The sequence below is a fragment of the Nyctereutes procyonoides genome, unplaced genomic scaffold (assembly GCF_905146905.1).
Source record: "Nyctereutes procyonoides isolate TBG_1078 unplaced genomic scaffold, NYPRO_anot_genome, whole genome shotgun sequence".
Lineage (NCBI taxonomy): Eukaryota > Metazoa > Chordata > Mammalia > Carnivora > Canidae > Nyctereutes > Nyctereutes procyonoides.
In genome coordinates this window covers 28,826,042-28,844,230 of record NW_026575043.1, presented here as the reverse complement: position 1 = coordinate 28,844,230, position 18,189 = coordinate 28,826,042, and the positions used below count along the sequence as shown (strand labels likewise).

The window sequence follows — 18,189 nt, the reverse complement described above, 5'->3', positions numbered from 1 at the left end:
TTGGGTTGGGATAAGCAATCCAAGTGGCCATGTTCACGCCACAGTTAAAGAAACCTTGAGGCCGTTTAAGCCATGAATAACCTCAAGACATTTGTTATATTTGTTTCCAACAAAATGTTAATTTTATGTATTTTGATATACTCATTCCCCAGGGGGAAAAAAATCAATGGTGATGTTTTATAAGACAGGCATAAACTCTGACTCTAGATTTCCTGCACCACTGTATAAGGTTTTCTTTCCCTGTCATTATGGCTTCAATTTTAAAAATTGCTATTCTTGGTGCTATCAGATCACTCTGCTGGTGTTACCATAATAACCAGAGGTATACATTTATTTATTTCCAGAGGAATGCCAATTGATTTCTCCCCAGATGAAAAAACAAAGGACTTGTGTCAAACCACTCTGGTGCTTCTTTCAGTTGAAGCATTACGAACAAGCTTATTCTATTTTATAGCATCTGCCAATCTGTAACTTTAATAAGAAAACAACTTTTTTGATACCCTAAGCTAAAATAAATAAATAAATAAATAAATAAATAAATAAATAAATAAATAAATAAATCCACCCACAGGTAATAGAATCATCTTTGTTAGCAGGAAGTCACTGGGATTTATTTATTCATGGCCTGATGAAACTTCAAAAAAGTGCTCTTTTGAACAAGAAATGACTCATGTACATTGAGGAGCTCCTGAATGTCACCCAGGATTTAGTTACCACTGTGAGATTAAAAATGCATTACAATGCTAGGCAGCTTTCAGGCTGATGAGGGAGATAGGAAGGAGAAAGGCATCATGGAATAAAGGCAGGGATGTTGAGAGAAAGGGGGTCACAACCCATGTAAGTGAGGAAGAAAGAGGCACCGAGAGACAAGCTATCTAGTAGATGGGCGGCCTCCTTGGACTTGAGACTCACACGCAAGTGGGTGAATCCATTTCGAAAGTCACTCTACACGGTCATTCCTGGCAAAATGATGCTTAGGAAGAAATGGACAAGGGTCGGCAAAACCCTGAATCCTGAGAAATGACTGGATCTAAAGAGCCAAGTATGGACATTTTGAAATAGCACACATAATGAGTAAGATGGCATGGGGCGGGCGAAGGCGGGGCTGGGGCGGGTGACATCCTGTGGTCATTTGGTAAAAGTAGCGTCCGTGATGGAACCTAACCAGAATTATAAAGTGATCAGCTTGAAAGTCTAATTTAAACATAAATTTAGGGGCTCACCACTCACCACTCTCTGGGTGGCTCAGTGGTCGAGCATCTGCCTTCGGCCCACGGTGTGATCCTGGGGTCCCAGGATTGAGTCCCACATTGGGCTCCCTGCATGGAGCCTGCTTCTCCCTCTGCCTGTGTCTCTGCCTCTCTCTGTGAGTCTCTCATGAATAAATAAATAAAAATCTTTAAAATAAATAAAAAATAAATAAATACACATAAATTTAAAGTGGTATTTAAAGACCATGGTCACAAGTATAATCTCTCTGGATGGTGTAAGAGACAGGACAAAAGGTCCTCAACAAGAAATAGTCATTATTCACGTCTTACAGTTCTTTACACGAATTTCAGAGAATCTTGGTGGTAGGTATTGTTCCTTACTCATGCACAAATCTTTGCACCTCTCAATGCAGAGAAGATCTGCACTCCATCAACCGTAGGCCCTTTTCTCAACACACCTCCACATGTTAAGTGACCATGAAGAAACACACACACACACATGCATGTGCGCCTTCTCTGTGTCTGTTAAAGACCATGCTCCATTACTCATTTTCTTTGATGTACATGTTCTCACCACAGCCCCAAATAGTTAGGATTATAATTGCATTTGACACCTACTTCCTTCCCACTGAATCTGATTCAAAAGTGTATATTTAAATTCATGAAACCTGAGTACAATAGAGGCTACTGCAGATGAGCACCATTTAATAGGAACCTAATAAATTTTTACAAAGCAAAGCAATCATCTTAGGGGAAAAAAAAAAAAAAAACCTTTGCCGTAAAATTCATCTAAATACATTATTTAATCTATCCAAAGTATTTCTTTAATAATTCAAAGTTTCAAAAGATTAAGCACATGTTATTACCAATTGTTGACCTTTTTGGAGTTGTGGTTTTCATTAGAATTAAATGAGCAGTACACAGGCTGAAATATTTTAATATATTCGTAATTCACCACTCACAATTCTGAGAAGGCCTGTTCTAATCAAAATGTGTTCTTCTGGCCTTTTGACCTACAAGGGATGTATTTCTCATAAAAATGTGGCATGGTTGTCTAATCCGTTTCACTTAATAGTGTCATCATGACTACTCTTTTTTTCTACTTAAGGTACTTTTTAAGCGAGTTAAAATTGTGGCAGATTCTGTTATGCTTCACTGGGCTTCATGATTCTTTGAGTCATGTAATTAAATGATCACATAAAATAAAAACCTGGCGGTGCCGATCAATCAAAGGAGTTTTGTGCTTTCAAAGATGAAGAATCAAATGTCAAGAAGGACTCATCCTATAAGGGCCCCAACTGCAACTATAAGGCCTTAGCGACTTCAACGAATAATAAGGTGATTCGCTAATAGGACATGCAGGAGAGTTTCTGGGATTCTGGACAGCCGTGCCTTCTGAGTTCCTGATAATCCAAGATTCAGTGTCATATTGTTACCCACATGCCGCACTTCTGAGGAAAAGGAACCCCAATATATAAATGGCATCCAGCTAAACTAATGGATGATCTGTCATTCTCCATTTTTTTCTTTCTTTTTTTTTTTTTTTAAATAACCAAACCTAATCAAAGTGATGCATGATTGCAATCATCCACAGGATTCTCTGGTCAGGACATTTCCAACATGACATACATCTGCCTAAAGATGCAACGGACCTTCCAGTGTTGGCTTTTGCGTTCGGCTCTGTTCATTACACACTCATTCCATCCACCCTTTCCCCCACCCTCCCAACTACTGCAGCTGTTTCTACCGAGTAATGAAAGTTGCTAGAGAAATCATATATACACATACATGTAAAATTAGGGAAACAAGCTGCTTTATTGCCCCGATTTAAAATAAGCTCAATCAGTAGAAAAGAAAAATACTATAATATACAGCTTGATGAGCAGCTGAAGACAAGAATATAGACTCAGACACGACTTTAGAATTCAGGATAGGTCTCGCTTGCTGGTGTTTGAACGAGATGAAGGACATTTCTCCTTTAAATTTTTTTCTAAACCACTGAATGAACAAGTGGAATTTATGGGGGAATGTAACCCAAAATAGGCAGATACGTAAAAATTCCTTAAGTATTAGTGTGAAGCTTTAAAAGCAGAGAGAGGAAAGGTCTTACTTCTGTTTGATTTCAAGAGTTGTGACATTCTGTTAAGGCTTCCTCAGTAAGAAATCCAGGTGAAAAGAGTACCTTCCATAAGTCAGTGATAAGATACAAGTTACGCGGAACAGATTGTTGATCCTCCCTTGGGAGGGCAAACACACAGATCGATTCGTATGGCAAGGTGAGCCTTGAAATACAGATTCGCGAAATTACAAAGACTAAATCAAGAGGCACGTTAATCATTATCGCAAAGGTCTAGGGAAAAAGATATTGAAAGTATTTGCAAAAAAAGCAAACAGTCTTACTCTTGACGGTCGCCGTCCGGGTACAGTTGTAAAGAATCGCCAACTCCCCGAACACTTTTCCTGGCCCCATGGTACACAGCTTCACACCTTCTTTCGTGACTTCAACCTTACCATCTGAAAGGAAGAGACAACATAATTTTAATCCTCTTGCACGGCTCCATTTGTTGCATTTTCAATATGCAACGAGGAGTACGAGGCTCATCTTTAAAACTGCAAAGGAATTACCAGTGGACACCAAGCCTTCACCCAGATGCAATGCAAGATATGCAATAAATCGCATTAAGAAATCCCACCCTTCTTTAAACTAATCTGATGTAAGACTGAAAGCAAGCCCCAGAAAAAGGCAACAAGGTAAAAGGTAAACGCGTGTTTTTCCAAATACAATATTAGAAAAGTATGGCCATTCCGATTTTCATGTCATTTTCTGAATCTGAGCGAAAACCTGAGTAAGCGCGTGCTATCTTCTACGGCACACTTCACATGTGGGGGTTCTCATTTGACTAAAGCACAGCTATTACGGGAAGGGAGATTGCTTTGACCCTTGGGCACTGTTTAATTGCAGCTCATCGTATCTTTTATTTTTAAGCATCTTATCTGACTTGGCCAAAACTGTTTTATATGCTTCCTAGCCCAGCAACACTGACTGTAAGGAAAAACAAACTAGGAGGGTTATGGGGGTGGAAAAAGAGGTATTAGGACCATTTATGTTCCACAAAGGACTTGGGAAATGAAATGCTAAGGAAGGAAGGAGCCAAGGACACAAGGACTGTGGCTGGACATTGGTGCCTGCAAGGAAGGCAGATGCGATCCGTGAGGGAAACGAAAGTAGTAGGTTTTCAAAAAAAGGTGCAGCTTTATACTATCACCTCACACAACAGAGTGGGGTGGGGGATTGAATATAAAATGGGCAACACAATCCACTCCAGATTAACACTCCCCCACACTTTATTATTCTTCCAAGTTTCTTATCCAGAGTCTACAGAAGAGCCTTCCGCTTGGCATGAGCTAGTGAAAGAATGAGATGAGCTAACGCTACCAAGTTTTCTCCAAACTTCAGACCTACAGTCATCGACTTTATGATTGTTCCTGTATCTACGTGTTTCCTATAATACTTAACTTTTTAGAGTTTGGGCTTTAAACACACTCCCACTTTAAAAAAATAAAGAAATCAACCCCCAGTATCAATAAGCAATAACATTTGTAAAATCATGGGGTCCATGTGTTGAGTTCTTCAAATACCTATTGAGATAAAACCTTCAGTGTCAAAGAACTTTTTGGGAAAGTGTAATCCACGTACCTACCAGTCATGAGACATCAGCCTTTCAGAGAACATTGTTCTTTCTACCCTGAACACCATTTCATGTAAATGGTAACAGGGGAGAGAGAATTTCACAGTAATTAGGATAAAATTTCACACAAGATCTATTCACTACTCTTGAACTGTGTGTGTGCACCTCCTCCGTGTGTGATGAAGTTACCCAGGAATGAACAGATCCAACAATTCTGAAAGTTTTGATGTATTTTCTAAGGTGGGTCTGGTCACTCAAAATTTAGTCTAGCTTGGTCATGACTTCCTTCTCAACGGCAGAAAAGAAGACTTTTTCTTGGGATACCAGCCAAGTAAATCTATATTTTCCTAAACCTCAGATGTCCCTCGTCCATGTGGCATGTAGCCATTTCCCTTTCAATGGTGAGCCTGTCCCCTTACGAATTTCATCTGCTGCTTAAGAATGAGAAATAGGCTTGGGAGCTAATGGGGTTAGGAGATTTATGTGTCATTAAAAGTCAGACCAGGAGTTAAATCTTGGTTCTCTTATCTGTTTCTTACGAGCCCCGTGATCTTGGGGGGGGGGGGAGTCACTAATTTCTCCATGCCTTGGTTTCTTCATTAATAAAGTTGGTAAAAGGAAAGCACTATATCATCGGGTGGTTGATAAAATGAAACAATTAAAGCAGGGGCAATGCTGAGCACAATGTCCAGCATATAGCAAATGATCAGTAAATACTAGCTCTAATTACGGGTGTTACTTTCATTTATCTCTTATCTAAAAGGTGGGAGAACTTACTAGATCATACTGAAACACATTCTTCTATTGTCTGTTACAGAAACCAATCAAGTCTATGTAAGTTGGTAGATTTGTAGTTTTTCTTTTTTTTAATGGAAAAAAAGTATTTGTTTCAGATTCTCTATGGGGGAGGGGAGAGGGTGTGCATGTTTGAGAGCTTTGGGGCTCAAATCAATATTAAACCCAAAGAAGAAAATGGAAATTCAGGAAGTCACAGAATGCACTCTCTCTGTCCTCTCCCTCACCTGGCCACACGCAGCCAACACTGGACGTGGCATTGCTTCAGCAAGTCTCATCTTATGGTGGAGACTCCCACGAATGGCAACATAACCACTTTCCAGTCTTGACTTAAAGCTCTAGCTTCAATTATATTAAAAGAAGTGAGAGCAAAATGATTAATGCCCAAAGAGCTTCCATACATAACTGATTTTGTACAAGTCTGCCTCCCGGTCCCTTTGGGTCCCTAGCTAGAAGTCTTTGGTGGAAAGGGACCCATAGGAGCAAGAACAGTACTAAGAATCTTGCTGGGGCATATGGGGGGTTCAGTCAGTTGAGCATTTGCCTTCAGCTCAGGTCATGATCTTGGGGTCCCAGGATCAAAGTCCCTGCTCAGCAGAAGCAGAGTCTGATTCTCTCTTTTCCTCTTCCCCTGCTCGTCTCTCTCTCTCTCTCTCTCTCTCTCTCTCTCTCTCTCTCTCTCTCAAATAAATAAATAAAATCTTTTTTTTTTTTTTTTAAAGAATCCTACTGGACAGTTTGACAATTAGGGCTTCTCAACTAACAAAAGATAAGAAACATAGGATTCTTATTTTAGCTCAGTGGCTTCTTGAAGGATATCTGTGGACCCGTCACATCAAAGCTAATTAATAAAATCCAGATATTCCCCACTCTGGGAAGTTGTAACTGTCCCTACACCACAATGACCACCGTTCTTGGGCCTGATGCTCTGAAAAACAATGCTCTTATAGCACTGATAGACTTCACCTGAGAGTTAGTCTTATAATTGATCATATTTCCTTCGAGATACAATCTCTAGAAAGCTCTAAAAGACTTTGGGGCAGGGACACCTGGGTGGCTTAGTGGTTGAGCACCTGCCTTCAGCCCAGGGCATGATCCTGGAGACCCAGGATTGAGTCCTGCATCAGGCTCCCTGCATGGAGCCTGCTTCTCCCTCTGCCTATGTCTCTGCCTCTCTCTCTGTGTCTCTCATGAATAAATAAATAAAATCTTAAAAAAAAAAAAACCTTTAAAAATTTTTTTAAAAAAAGACTTTGGGGCAGGAGATGTGTGCACGAATACATTTCCAGTTCCAACTCATTTCCCTGGTCTTATTTCATATTTGCCTAATCTGTTCATGTCAAACTCATTTTTTAAACCGTATGAATAATTATACATGTGTATATATGTAAAGATAGGAATAAATAAGCATATGTATGATAAATACTCCTACATATGAATAATTAATGTTGGTAACAGAGGGATATAGTCCATATTAATTAAAGTAGCAAAAAAAATTAAGAAGAGATTTACTGGAACAGATCGTATTCGAGAAATAGAAATTTGGAGGTAAAACACCTTTTCCAGGTTAAGTCAGGTACAACAGATTCAGTATATTCACAATAGCCAAGGAAGGTAAGAATCTGAGTGCCTATGATAGATGAGACTGGTCCAGAAAACACTTGTTGGACAGAATTATCTAACTGGTAAACAGAAGCACAGTGTTTGAAAAATGTTACTCTGAATCGCAGCGCGATCACTTTTCCTCCTTCCTCATACCTGCCGTGTGGGTGGAGTAAGTAATTCAGGGAGGCAGGATCAACTGGGTGCTAAAAAACAAGTTGGGTACAGACATGGCATTAATTAGAGAGCTCTTTCAGAGACGCGGGGAAGTGTTCTGATTTCCAAGAGCCCAGTAATGCAAGTTACTGATGCGAAGTGTGAATATGGTCAAGCTCCTTCGCTGCCCCACACAGCAACCTTGAGAAGTGATTATACTTCACAAAACTAGAAGTGATTATACTTCACAAATGATTTCCAAGTACAAAACATGTAGTAAACTTACGAACACGAAGAGTAAGACCATCACGAGCCTACTGCATGCACCAGTTCCCTCTTCCCAACTCATCGATGTCCTTGAACGTATTAAGGCCCCTAGTTGGACAACAGAGCCATCCTGAAGCCACTCGCCTAGTCCTATTTTTCCTCTACCCTTTTCTCCACTCTCTGGCTATCTTCGAGGTTTGGTTTAAATCAACTTCAGTTGCCCAGAAAGGAGGTAGGCCTACGTGTGCTCAGGTTGGTGGTGAGGGGAATAACATGGGTAAAACAAATCGGGAAAAAGCCATTTGGGCTCAAAATAGAGCATGCTTTTGCCAGAGGCTTATACCAACTTAGAAAGAACCCAGCTTGGAGAGGTTTTTTTTTTATATAATTTTAATTTGCTATTAACTTCAGAAGTGCATTTTGATGAGTTTTCTACAGGTCAGCATTGATTAATGTAATTTCTATTTCTCTTAAAGAAATCACAGAGTTTCATTAGCATTTATTCATGACTGCTTAATACTTTAATTTTCTAATATGGTAGATTCCAAATCAAAGACTTTTTTTTTTCTTCAAGAGTAGCAAAAAGACATTTTCAGAATGTCCTAGCAAAGTGACTTTTCCATCATTTTCCCTAACTGAACTTGACAATGACTAGAGGTTATTAGAACTGTTATTTGGGCAAACTAATGACAATCCAGAATGTGGTCCATCTATATATCCACTTCTGTTCTTTTTATTCATTTTTGCTTTAGAAAAATATGGTATTATATTGGCATTATTTTTACCATGCACCATCTCCACCACACACACACAAAACATTCAAATCATTTCTATTTGGATTTTGCTAAGGTGTTAGTTGCTCACAGGAGAGATGTTGGCTAAGATAAGATTTCAGGGTTATAGCTTCATTCAGCTATTATCATCCCTGTAATTAGGATGAATAATTGAAGGTTTTATACTACCTTCAATGTGTTTTTTTTTAAGATTTTATTTATTTGAAGGAGAAAGAGAGTACACAGAAGCAGAGGGAGGGGTGGAGGGGGAGGGAGAAGCAAACCCCTCGCTGAGGAAGGAGCCCACCATGGGGCTTCATCCCAGGACCCTGAGAACATGACCTGAGCTTAAGGCAGACGCTTCACCAACTGAGCCGCCCAGGTGCCCCCCTTGAATGCATTTTTTATTCTACTTCAGGTACCAAATGCCCGTCTGGGATGGAATGGGCTGAGTCCTAAGCCCTGACACTTGCCACCTTGAGCAAAAATGAGCCCACCTCCTGCTTTTTGGCATCACAGTTAAGTGCCCCCTTGGGAGATGCTAAGAGTTAAGAGATCCATTATAACGTATCCATAGTTTTGTCTGGCTTTCATAAGAATCAGTAGGCCCCATAAATAAAAAGAAACTGAGTTCACAGGGAGACCCAGAATCGCCTGGCTTTGTTTATCTTTATGGGTTTCTCACTAACCTGTGGTTTTGTGCCATAGGGACTTTCATGATAAGGCAAATCAGCTTAGAGATTTATTACTGGCGGGCTGAAATAGAATGGCTGGCAATAACCTAATTACGAGCACTCTGTGCTTAGTTCCAATAACCTTGGTTGGAACATTTAGGACAACTTGATTGGCCATTATAGGCAGACAGGTGTTATAGCAAAGGTCCCATCACTTCCCTCCTCCAAGCTGTTGGACGACACCTTCCTGATTTTGTAGGTTTGAGATCACAGATTCTACATTATCAACTCTTTAACTGGGTTCCTGTAGTTACTAGATTCAACAGGGACGTCCAGCATGTGGTGGTTGAGCTGTGTTGCCAGCAGCACAGGTGTGTGTCCTCCAGGAGACAAGGTTTGCTTATGGATCTGTTCTTTTGCCTTCGTTCAGTTTTATCAAGATGTAATTGGCAGAGAGGGACACTTGGGGGGCTTGGTGGTTGAGCGTCTGCCTTTGGCTCAGGTCATGACCCCGGGATCCCGGGATCGAGTCCACATCGGGCTCCCTGCATCAAGCCTGCTTCTCTCTCTGTCTGTGTCTCTGCCTCTCTCTCTGGGTCTCTCATGAATAAATAAAATATTTTTGTTGTTGTTGTTTTAAAAAGATGTAATTGGCAGAGAGCACAGTATTAATTCAAGGTGGGTAGCATAAGGCCTTTCGTAACATCTAATGCTAAATCATGACCACAGTAAACTCCGTTAACATCCATCATCTCACAGAGAGAAGAAGAATATGTGTTCCCTCTTGGGATGAGGATCGTTAGCCCTTACTTTTCTGCGTTCCTAATGGATTAGGGATACTCTTAGGTCTGCTCTGCCTGACAGGGTCATGTTCGATGTGAGGGGTTTCAATCTGGGGAAGAAAGCAGAAATTGCTAAGGCTGCTATGGCTACAGGGTAAACCCATCCACCTGCCAGGGACAGACTAGATTCTGAGACATCCCCTTCAAACCTGTACTCCCTTGAGATGGGCCTTTTGAAAGCCAGCAAGAAGGAAAAAGACAGCCTCCCTAGGAGACCGGAGTTTGCTCTTGAATTAAAGAATGACAGTAGGTCAGCACCTTATCAGTTTTCCTTTCAAGATTGCTTTCAACTCCAAATAGTCAAGGTCTCTCTGGATCTAAACCCTTGCTCCTTAGATGAGGTGTTAATCTGGATGGCTGAAAACCATTCTTTGGCCAGTGAGCGAAAGCCTGTGGGAAACTGCCCTGTTTTCATGTCTTTCTCCCAAAGTCTGTGCCACCCACTTCCAGTTGCAGGTTTTGCTTAGTAGTTTTCTCTTGAGGGGTGGGGGGTGGGTGGAGAGAAGGTTTGTTTTGGTTTGGGTTTTTCCCTAAACAATTTGTGTTATAATAGTTTCTAGAACCATCAGGTTCTTAAACTACTTTGGTTGAGACCAAGCTTATCATTCAAAGAAGTCACCTTTCTCTGTCTGACATGGTCAGAGCAAGAATTTTTCTGGGGAGCATGAACATACCAGTTAACCTAAATGAAATGCAAGAGAGTCTGAGGTTTAAGAGGCTCGCTGGGGATCTAGGAGTGAAGACCTTTGTTTCTGCTTCAATTAGGCACATCTGATTCCCTTCCTGGTCACGACTGCTATAAATACCCTTGACACAATTTTTCATTACACTAAATTACAACAGATCGATATATGTGTGAATAGGAGATAAAATCATCATAGTTACTCTTGGCAACGAGACTCAAAAACATAAATGAGGTGTCCAGAACTAAAAATCTGACTGTCTGACTTATGGAGATGGAGAGAGAAGGAAAGACACACACACACACACACACACAGAGAGAGAGAGAGAGAGAACCATGACTTGCATATTCAGATGCCTGAATTTCATTTGTTTCTACCTCTGAGGTCATAGGGCATATGCACATATTGACAAAAGAAGCCTATATGAGGAAACAATGAAATTTAAGCAATTTGGGTCTAGAGCATCACCTGAATCATCAAAATGGGAATGTGGAAGGAGCGACATACGTTGCACATTTCTGTCCTGGGAGATATTTAAGGAAGAGAGAACACACAGAAACCATCGCAGATGGGTCAACCGCTTACGGGCTATGAAGAGGCTTCTCGAAGGATTCCACGGGCATCCCACGTCTCTAATGCTTGCACACACTGTGTTTTAAAATCCTAGCACTCTAAAGTGTACAAAAAGCACTGGATGACTGTCTGCGGACTAATTTCAATTTACAGTGATAAGAAATCTCTAGCTCAATTTCTAGTGATGCGAACAGCTAGGGCAGAGGACAGACACACACAGGAGGAGAGGAGAGCAGAGGGACCGTTCCCTGAGCATACGAGAGTGCAACAGATAATCTGTCTTAATTAAGTCAAGTTTATTAAGCATAATTCCAGCAGTATAGAATGCCTGCTTGCTCTCTCATTTCTATAATTCATGAGCACCTTCAATTAGCCTCAACAGCAAATGGCCAGTTCCATTGTTCCTTCAAGATAGGGACATGGCAAAAGCACCGTTAACTGACTTAGACTTGTGGGCATCCAATGTGTTTTTGTTTTGCTTTAATATATAAGCTTGGGATGGACGCTTGGGTGTTCCAGTGGTTGAGCATCTGCCTTCAGCTCAAGGCATGACCCCAGGGTCCTGGAATCGAGTCCTGCATCCGGCTCCCTGCAGGGAGCCTGCTTCTCCCTTGGCCTATGTCTCTGCCTCTCTCTGTGTCTCTCATGAATAAATAAATAAAATCTTTAAAATATATATATATTTTTAAAATATATTAAAATAATATATATTTAAAATATATTAAAATAATATATATTTAAAATATATTAAAATAATATATATTTAATAATATATTAAAAATAAATAATATAATAAATAAATGAATATATATATATATTAATTAAGCTTGGGAGACCTCACTGTAAGACCGTGGTCCTTAATTGAGGGAAATTTTTGGCAACCTCTGGGAACAATTCTGGTGGCCACAGCTCGAGGGCAGGTTTCCTACAGGCACCCAGTTGCCAGAAGCCAGAGGGACCGCCAACCACCCTAGGATGCACGGCCCCACAACAAAGCAGCATTCGGCCCCAGACGGGAGGGGCGCCCCAACACGGAGAGCACCTGCTAGAACCCATGCACATGCATACCCTACAGTTAAAGGGAAAATCTTTATTTCCACTATTTGTTATTTAACCTCCACCAGATGTAAACTGCAAGCTAAAAAAAAAAAAAAAAGGTTGACACCAGGTTGCAATATTTAAGCAAACTGCACTGCCAGTGGATTGAATGCAGCCACAAAGCTATTTACTGGATAATTTTCCCCGGCAGATGTCATCTGAAATAGAAGCACAGAACATTTCGAAGCAAGACATACAAGAATATCCTACGGATGCTGGAGTGGCAGTCTTTTCCAGATACACTTGAGAATACCAGGCCCTGGTGGGAGCACCCACGGGCTGGGGGATATTGAAGAGATTAAGAACTCTGTCTCGATGACCTCACTACAGATTCATGAGAATAGTATCGTATTTTATAGGGTTATGGTAATTAGGTTATGCTTGTGGCAAGAGGAAGATATAGACTGAGTTGTTCTTAAAATTTCCTTTAGACAAAAAAAAAAAAAAAGGCACTTTCAAGGAAGGCTTGAAGCAGGCTCCCAGGAGGTCGGCTTATCACATTTAGGATCTGGAAAGAGCAGAGGGATACAGGAGCCAAGGCGGGACATGGGCAGGAAGCTGGGCATTGCCAAGTAAGGGGCCAGTAAGGAAAGCTTCAGATTTCAGGAAAACAAGTGGCTACTGTGCAATATTCTGCTACTTGTTGCCAGAAGTAATATCCTCCCCTTCTGCCCAAGTTAGTCTGTTCCACAGGTTTCTCGTGTGCAGGGTTTGGGAGAGGGGCTTGCGGGGAAGATGTGCTGCTTGGAAGGGCCCAGGCCGGTGCTGGAGCAGAGGAGCGGATGTCCGGGGGGAATCATCTAAATCAAGCAATTGTGAGAAATAGAAGACTTGGGAATTTGCAGATTTTTAAAGAGTGTTTCATCCAATTTCACTTGCAGCTAGGAACGTATCACTCTCAACACATGAGTGAATGTGGCTTCAGTGGGAGAGGAGGTCCTTTTCCAAGCTTCTCTGACACCTTTGTTTAGCTCTGTATGACTGCTGGAGGCCAGAGGAGGAAAGGTTTTGAAATCATGTCTAAGTTGCCTTGCGGGTTCATGCAGCTCTAGACACAGTGATCACTGGGCACCCGGCTTCTGCGTGGCTGTGATGGGGACCTTTGCGACCTGCTTCATAGATTCATGTGTGACACATACGCAAAAGCTTGGTGTGGACTTTCCACAAATATTGGGGAGCCCCCAGCTGATGGATGGCAACCACTTAACGCCTGGTTGCATACATGGCGGGGCTCAGCGGATACTCACCGGTGACCAGACTGAATTATTCGTGAGGGGGACCAGGATGACCGTGATCGTGCTTGCAGGAAAGCCTTAGGATTTCATTTTAACCATGCCTATCAAAAAAGGCAATTGGTCCACAAGAAAGACCACTGTCTTGGCAATTGCCCAAAATTGCCAAGAAGGCATTTTTTCTCAGCCCGTAAGAAAAACACCAATTGAGTCCACCTCCCAACTCCACTTCTGGAAGTACTGCTGTACTTTATTTTATCCAGTAGTACATGTCTCACAAGGAGTATATTTGACAGTTTAAAATATCTACACTTGTTGTAACATCACGTATTTCTTCCCCTTTATGCAAGGCCCAGGATTCTCCAGAGTACATGGTGACCACTTACCTACCTTCACATTTTTAAGAAGCAGAGGAAAAAAAAAAAAGTAACAACTATCTATGGTGCAAAATACTCTAAACATCTATAAAAGCATGAAAAAGAGCATTTGAATGTATTCTCTCAAAAGCTGTCATCCAAATAGCCTGGGGCAGGTTAGCCGTGGGAGGATTTGGGTTGAAAGCTACTGCCCATGCAAGGAAGATACAGCCTTCACCACCGCCACGACCACCACGACCACCACGACCACCACCACTATTACCACCACCACCACCATCCTCGTACCACACACAACAAAATAAGGTGGACTCAGGCTCATGTTAGAGGGTAAATTGTATGGGTTGTGACTCATACCCCAATAAAGCTGTTAAAAACCTGAGGATTTTGCACAGGCACGTAGTAATTGCTCAATTTGAAGACCAATCATGTTAGTGTTTTATTATCCTGGACAAGAATATTTAGGAATCAGAGATGCTTTGGTTCCTCCCTCTTCCTAGAAAAACTGTTCTTACTCCCTTGAGCGGAGTGAACTTGTCATCATGTATGACCTCATTTTCCTTCCCAAATCACCATACATGGCTTCCCAACTTCACTCTGGGACTAAGTAAGGACAGCCAGTCACCTGCATGTCACACCGTCGATGACTATAAATACCTCTTAGAGTGAGCATGGGTCAGCTTCCCAATCTGTCCCTTAATTCTCCTGTAAGACCTGTTCACAATGGGCATGGCTCCTCCCCTAGATTCTCTGCCCCCAAACTACAGAGCAAAAAGAATAAATCACCTACCTTGACTATTATTCTGATGATACCCCCTCCTAAGAAACTGACACTAGTGTCTCTAAGGTCAAACTCAAATGCCTAGCATGGTGTGTCCAATCTTCCCACCGCCCAGGATCTTCTCTAAATTAACCTGAGTTTGAAGAGCCCTCAAAGTCATTCTGGGTTTCAAACTTCATGGTCTAGTTCAAAGGTCCTTAACCAAATGGAATTCAGGGGGCTGAGAACTTAGATCAAACCTTCATGTTTTCCATAGTAACAAACTGCATTATGGTTTAACGGTACTTAGGATGCTGTTACCAACAGAAATCACATTTTTGTTATTGTACGACAGCTGTAGATATCTTTAAATATTGCTTCAAATTCATAATAGTTCTTAGACACAGTGTCAGATCTTATTATTTAATGCGTTAAAAAATACACATGTATTAGCGAATCAGAACTTTTACAATTTATCGATTTGGGGTATAATGGATTTCCTTGGAAATCTAAAATATACAACTTTAGGCCCTTAAAAATATGTTGAAATGAGGTCTCCATGAATCAGACTTCCATAGGGGTCCCTGGCACCAAAAAAAAAAAAAAAAAAAAAAAAAAAAAGAGAGAGAGAGAGAGAGAGAGAGAAAGAACCCCTGGCTAAATGAATAATCCTCTAGATTCCTAATAGAGTCTTCCCATGGTATTAATAACCATCATCGATGACCCAGAATTTATCGAAGATAAAATGAAGTGGATTTATGAGAGACTGTAAAGCAAGACAAGCTTGTTGCATTACTTCTGACAAGTCCAAAATCATGGATCCCATCTCATTGTTTGCCAACTAACTGTAATTGCTTCCCTGGCCATCTGGCCTGCCTCTCACCTTAGAGAATTATTTTATTAATATATCTTTGGTCATAGGAGGGACAGGGGGAATGTTGGCTTAATCAGCACAAATTTGATAATTAAAAAAAGGAAAAAAAACTAGATACGCTGTTTTAATGGAAACTATAAAATTATAAATTTTATCTTGGATATTAAAAAAAACTGTTAATACATCTATGTTAATCACCCTTCTACTGTGTTGAGGAATTTTATAAAGAAACCCAGTAGGCTTGAAATATTTAAAAGGATGTGAATTTCTACCTAGTTCTGAGCAGTAATGAATAAATTTGAGAAACTAATTCGCATAGAAAAATATTATTCCTAATGACTTAGCACGATCCGTGAAGAATTTGTCCCTATCCTAAAATGTCCTAAATCATTTATATTTTGAATTCAAGCACCTCCAAGTGGTATTGAGGTCCACATTTATTTTTCAGTTTTTTCCTGTTTTGAGTTCATCTGTGGACTCACATGAAGAACAGACCAGTTTTCATTTAAGCGACAAGTTTTTTTTCTCTTATAAACTGTCTCCCACCACACCCACGCCCTAGAGAAGTAAATGGTGTGTGCTCTGCCTCCAGACAGGGTAGTGATTACCAACAGATTGAAAGCAAAAAATATGGTGTTTTACATTGTGAAGATGACAAAACAGATGTTAAACTAATGCTTCTGTCCACTAGCTGGTATTACAGAAAAATCGGGATATAAAAGTAGACTGAAATATTATAAGAAAATATGCTTGAAGATGAAGAAACCACACTGCCTTGTGTATCACTGCTGCTTCAGTGGGAAAATAATATTAATGTTCACTAGCCCTGGGCCTCTAAGTTTTCATGTTCTCCTAACAGACTTTGAAGTCTTTGGTCCCTACTGGGAAAGTATAAAGTCAGGAAGGATGGCATGGGGCCAGTTGACATCTCCAGGATTACAAAGAATAAAATTAAAGCTTTTCAGTGAGATGGAGACAAAAGCACTTACATAAGTCCTTCACATTTCCCACATATTTTATTCATTACAAAGCACAGAAAAATCTGAAGACTTTCCCATGCTAACACAACTCTACAGAAAAGGAGAAAACGCTAGGGCACAGCATTAATTAACCCCATTGTGGGCATCATGCCAGTTTGACCACAACTGAAATCTGGTTGCCACAAGGAGCAGGTTTTTGATGAGGGGAAAGATTAAACAGGTCCTGGAAAATATTGTCCCAAATAATAAAAAAAAAAAACAATGAATCATAGCTATTTATTAGTAGAGAAGATAGCTTAAAAATTCACTAATAAAGATTTCTGTTTTCTTAAAAGCTGTCATTGGTATGTGTCAACCAAAGATCTGTGCTTTTAATACACCACAAAGATCAAGGCATTGAGACAAACTTTTTGTTGTTTTGTTATTGTTCATTTGCTCCGGAAAAAGAAAAAATCACAATCTGACATTTGATAAATCTATTTGATAAGTGAATAGGCATCAGCCTCTCCAACTCTACAGATAGAAAATACAGCCAATCCTAAAGATGAACCCGGTTAGATTTTAGAAGGTAACGCTCGCGCCTTCATGTGGGTATCATGATAGTATCAAAATGAATTAAAAGCAGGAACAGAGGAGAAACCCCCAGAGATGATTCACACCTGCAGTGAGACACAGATACATTCAGAAGCACAGGTCACAAAACAAACAGAAATCCTTACCTAATGGAAAAATATGAATGTCAACTTGATGTATGATCCCATGCTTACAATGGACTAAAAAAACATGTTCTAGTTTCTCTCTGTACCCAGGATGAATATAGGATACTCTCGAAGCCATTAGATCCTGGGTTGAACCTAGACTTATTAATGAGCTCAGATTTTATGGTCATATTCCAGAAGATAACGAGATGTTCACAAGAATATTCTGAACAGTCCTATTCTAGCCTTTTGCAATTCCACCCAGGCATGTTGCAAACAAGTCTTCCGAAGTAGCTGTAACCATGAATTGAGTTGGTTAGGACTTCTTGCTGAAGAGACATGGACAAAAACCCAAGCCCCATGTATCATCTCTAGTGATGGGGCAGACGGACCATGAATATTATGTTATAGAAGATGCAGGTGAAGGGGAGCTGGAGAAAAGTCTCAGAGAGAAACGAGAGTGATGGCAGGTGAAGTGTAGGAAAACAGAGGAGAGAAGGTTCGGGAAATAGGATGCAATGTAGCAAAGAGATAAAGTAATAGGTTAAGGCATCACAATTAACAGTTCGGGGTTTCCGATTCCCTGGAGTTGGTGTTGGCTACCAGGAGGACGTTTTTCTGCATACTGGTCAGAGCTGAACCTGCATCTTGCTGACCGTCCTTCATGGAACTCCTATGCAGAGCCCCACATGGCTGATTTGTGTTGGTCATCTGATTATTCACAGTCCCTGGAAGAGTGGCATGGTGGGGTGGCCCTGGCAGTGATGTTGGTTACTATCTGGTCCTTGATTTCCTTTTTTTTTTTTTTTTTTTTAAGTCCCAGGAAGTTTTGCCATTTGCCTTCAAACCCTGACCTGACCTAACAGGAGGCCATTTATAGTCTGTTTCTGACCTAAATGACCACTTGT

The 18,189-nt window shown here is 40.7% G+C and overlaps 1 protein-coding gene across 4 annotated transcripts in view; it reads right to left on the bottom strand.

Moving 5' to 3' along the window:
- The window catches only part of PRKG1 (protein kinase cGMP-dependent 1), a 1,197,536-nt gene that overhangs the window by 759,619 nt on the left and 419,728 nt on the right, over positions 1 to 18,189 (bottom strand). For all 4 annotated transcript variants that reach the window (XM_055322712.1, XM_055322713.1, XM_055322711.1 and 1 more), the window contains exon 3: positions 3,612 to 3,725. In XM_055322712.1, coding sequence (XP_055178687.1) covers positions 3,612 to 3,725 — 114 coding nt within the window. The remainder of the gene's footprint in view (positions 1 to 3,611; positions 3,726 to 18,189) is intronic.